We start from the raw sequence: 3465 nt of genomic DNA, 5'->3' as shown, positions 1-3465 counted from the left end.
CACGCCCGCGCAGGGCGACTCCGGCGGCCCGCTGGTGTGCGGGGGCGTGGCCGAGGCCGTGGTCAGCTCCGGCTCGCGAGTCTGCGGCAACCGCAAGAAGCCCGGCATCTACACGCGCCTGGCGAGCTACGCGGCCTGGATCGACGGCGTGATGGCGGGGGCCGCGCCCGCCTGAGACCCCGGGGGAGGGAGGCGGCGCTGAGTCCCCGTCAATAAAGTCATCCGCCCCGCAGCATCCAGTCCCGTATGCGGCCGACTTTCCATGAGCTGCGCGCGGGAGCCCTCGGTCGGGAACCCGGGGGAGGCGGGGCCGCACGCCGCGAGCGCCCGCGTTGCTGACCCCAGGGCCGAGGGACGCGGCGCTGAGCCTCAGACTCGCACTGGAGCCGCCAGGGTCGCGCGGCCGCACGGTGGCGCCCAGGGGCACCCCCAGACCCTGAAGCCCACTCGCGTTGCGCTGCACCCCATTGCGACCCAGGGAAACGTGAGGTCCTTCTGTGCCTTGCAAGGTCCTGCTCCGGACGGAGACTTTGTAAATAGACATTCCGAGGGTGCGCGCTGCCCGTGTCCCCAGCGGGGCAGCAGGCAGAGAAGCCCTTGGCTCCTCCCCTGCCCTGGTCGGACTGGAAGCCAGGTCCCCACCTGCACTCACAGTGAGGTCTGCAGGTGTCCTGGCCCCACCGCGCTGGCCGCGGCAGGTGACACGCTGCCCTGGGATCTGCTTACCCCCTGGGCAACGAGGAGGGAGGTGACCAAGGACAAGACCCAGCCAAGGACTTGTGTCCTTTCTACTGAGTGGGACAAGAGCCACTGAAACCCAACACCGACTAGTGGCCCCTCCCCGGCCCGAGCCTGGGCTGCTAGGAGGGTTCTGGTGAGAGGAGGCCCCACAGGGGAGGTCCGGCAGCCCAGGGGGCCCTGGAGATTGGCACTAGACTGACTCTGGCTTTTACTATGGCACGCTCACCTTGGAGTGACACTGAGCACCCCCCAGTCAAGGGTCCCCAGGTGCCCCCCTGCACCGAAAGCAAGGCGGGGCAGGTGGCCAGCAAGCAGCGCCGTCCGCTGCCCGCCACAGCGGGAGCAGCTGTGCACTCGGCGGCCGGGAAACAGCTGCTGGGCCCTCGCATCAGACTCTCTCACTAGCTGCTTCCCGAGTGAAGGGCTACCGGGGCCATAGACCAGCTCTAGCGACAAAACCCCAGACGTCCAGTACATAGGAATTTCAGAAAAATACTTTTCATAAGTATATCCGGGGCTTCGGGTTGAAGCGCAGCACCACGAAGCTGTCCGCGGCCCCTGCGGCGCGAGCCCCATGCCCGCCGGGAGGTGACCCCTCCTGCCCCGCTGCCCCCTCAGCAGTGCACGTCATTGACCTGCCTGTTCTGCTCCCCAGTCTGTCTCTGTGGAGCCCTCTCACCGCCCCTCTGGCTGTACCCCAGTTCTTGTATGCATACATCTTTAAAAAATAAGTATATCCAATGTGATGCCGGAGACTTACAATGAAAACACGATTCTTGTTCGTCAGAAACCCAGCTGCACCCGAGCAGAACTGCCCGGCAGGGGTGGTTTATGGGCCACAGGGGGACATGGGGCCCGGGTCCTGGGCTTGCTGGCAGCAAAGGGGGACTTCCAGGCAGGAGGCACCGCGGAGGCAGCGGCCTCAGGGGAGACGCACTCAAGGCGTCCCCTGCAGGCGCCCCTTTAGAGTAGGGGCTTCTGCAGTCCAGTCAGGAACCAGGAGCTGAGGCCCTGAGCCCTTGGACCCCACAGGGCCTCTTCAGAACGCTCCCCCGGGTTGGGCAGCGCAGGACGGCCTGCTACCTGGCCTGCCTCCTGCCTGACAGGAACACGCTGCGACGGCCCCAGAGGCAGAACTAGAGACGGTCGGGGCGGGGAACGTGCCCGCCGCAGCTCTGTCTACCCGGGAGAACCCAGCGGGCTCCAGGAGGGTGCCGCCGGCTCCAGGGAGAGCCCGTGCTTGAGGCCAGCCAGGGGCATCTGTGGCCGCGGGGCTCGGCGCACTTGCGGCTTATTCCGGCGCCCGTGCAAGCAGCAGCGGGCCCTGCGCCCTGCTCGCGTGGTCAGGAGCACGTGCGCGGCGGGGGGCTCGTCTCCGGGGCTGGAGCCCCCCGAAGTGCCCTGGCTCATGCTGGGCTCGGCTGCCCTCCCCAGCCAGTGCCCACCTGGGGCTGCCCGTCCCCTGGGCTGTGCTGTCGCAAGGCTGCACAGGCTCCGAGAGTCGGCGTCCTGCTGTAAAACCGCTGCAGCTCAACTGGCCCCTGGCAGCCAAGGCCTGGGCAGAGAGAGCGGGAAGGACCCTCGGAGAGGCCGTCCCCACCCCACGGCCTGGGCTCTGCTCCTCGCCTCAGCGCCAGCCCTTCGCACGGCCTCGGCTGACGGCCTGACCACCGTGGGGCGCCCTGCCTGCCACCAGGCGGTGCACGGGAGACGCCCATCTCAGCGAGGGGCAGTGGGCAGGAGCAGCCTGTGCTGGCCCAGCGCCTCGAGTCCCCCGAAGGGCCAGCTCTGTGACATTTCAAGTGTCGTGCCAGGCGGCTGGGCTTCACACAACCCTGGCCCAGGTAATGGGCTCCCCGGACGCTCACCACCCCGAAAGCCCCAGAAGCTCGTGCGCAGGGTGCCCCCACGGGAGCGGCCACACGGCCACTGACTCCCTGCAGGGTTCCCACGAGGCTTCCCTCCCCGCGGCCTTCCGGGGCAAAACCAGAGAACCGATTTCTACTTCATAGGCAGGTGCGGCTGGAGGCCCACGGGGAGCAGAGCAGGGCAGGCCAAAGCGGTGGCTGGCAGAAGGCAGGGCCTGGGGTGGGGGCGAGGGGCGAGCAGTGCAGGAAGGGCAGGTGGTCGGCACACTGGGAGCAGCCCACCCCTGCCCAGCAGAGCACAGCCCAGACCGCACGAAAGGCCCCAACTGTGCATGCAGAACAGAGGGGGCCTGTAGGGGCCCCTGACGCCCACGCGAGGTCTGCACTCCCAGGTGTTTATTGGGCCTGCCAGCTCAGAGCCGCCTGGAAGCGTCACCTGCAGGCCCACTTCGAGGGCCGATTCCGGGCTGAGCCCCTCAGGGCAGTGCGAGGGCCTGGACCGTCGGAAGGGGCGAGGCCCCTCCTGGGGAAGCGGTGCCCTCCGGGCTGAGGGGACCCGACGCAGGCTCCCAGCAGCTCCCGGCCCGCCTGTCCAGTGCGGTGGGGCCAGCGGGGTGGACGAAGCGCTGAGCGGTCAGGCTGCCTGACGCCGCCCGCGGCAGGCCTGGAGTGTGGGACACGCCCCGGTCAGGGCGGAGCCGCCTTCCTGGGCAGCAGGCGGCCCGGCGCCGTCAGGGGCAGCTGAGGGGCAGCCGCCGCCACAGCCCCCCACACAGGCAGTTCTTGATCCAGCGCTGCTCCCACTGCTTGATGGCCGTCGTCTTGTTGGGGGACCTGAGCATGGTGACGCAGCCAC

At 68.6% G+C, this 3465-nt stretch overlaps 2 protein-coding genes across 2 annotated transcripts in view; one reads left to right on the top strand and one right to left on the bottom strand.

The window, feature by feature from the left end:
• Positions 1 to 247, top strand: part of CFD (complement factor D (adipsin)) — a 2762-nt gene extending 2515 nt beyond the window's left edge. Inside the window, exon 4 of the mRNA XM_012729435.1 lies at positions 1 to 247. Coding sequence (XP_012584889.1) covers positions 1 to 175 — 175 coding nt within the window. The 3' untranslated portion in view covers positions 176 to 247.
• A 1276-nt stretch (positions 248 to 1523) lies between these two features.
• Positions 1524 to 3465, bottom strand: part of MED16 (mediator complex subunit 16) — a 10894-nt gene continuing 8952 nt past the window's right edge. The window contains exon 13 of the mRNA XM_012729765.1: positions 1524 to 3465. Within this exon, the coding sequence (XP_012585219.1) occupies positions 3341 to 3465 (125 nt within the window). The 3' untranslated portion in view covers positions 1524 to 3340.

Source organism: Condylura cristata, unplaced genomic scaffold (assembly GCF_000260355.1).
Source record: "Condylura cristata isolate star-nosed mole 26May11 unplaced genomic scaffold, ConCri1.0 scaffold00025, whole genome shotgun sequence".
Taxonomy (NCBI): Eukaryota; Metazoa; Chordata; class Mammalia; order Eulipotyphla; family Talpidae; genus Condylura; species Condylura cristata.
The sequence above is the reverse complement of the archived record's forward strand: the minus strand, read 5'-3'. Positions and strand labels throughout refer to the sequence as shown.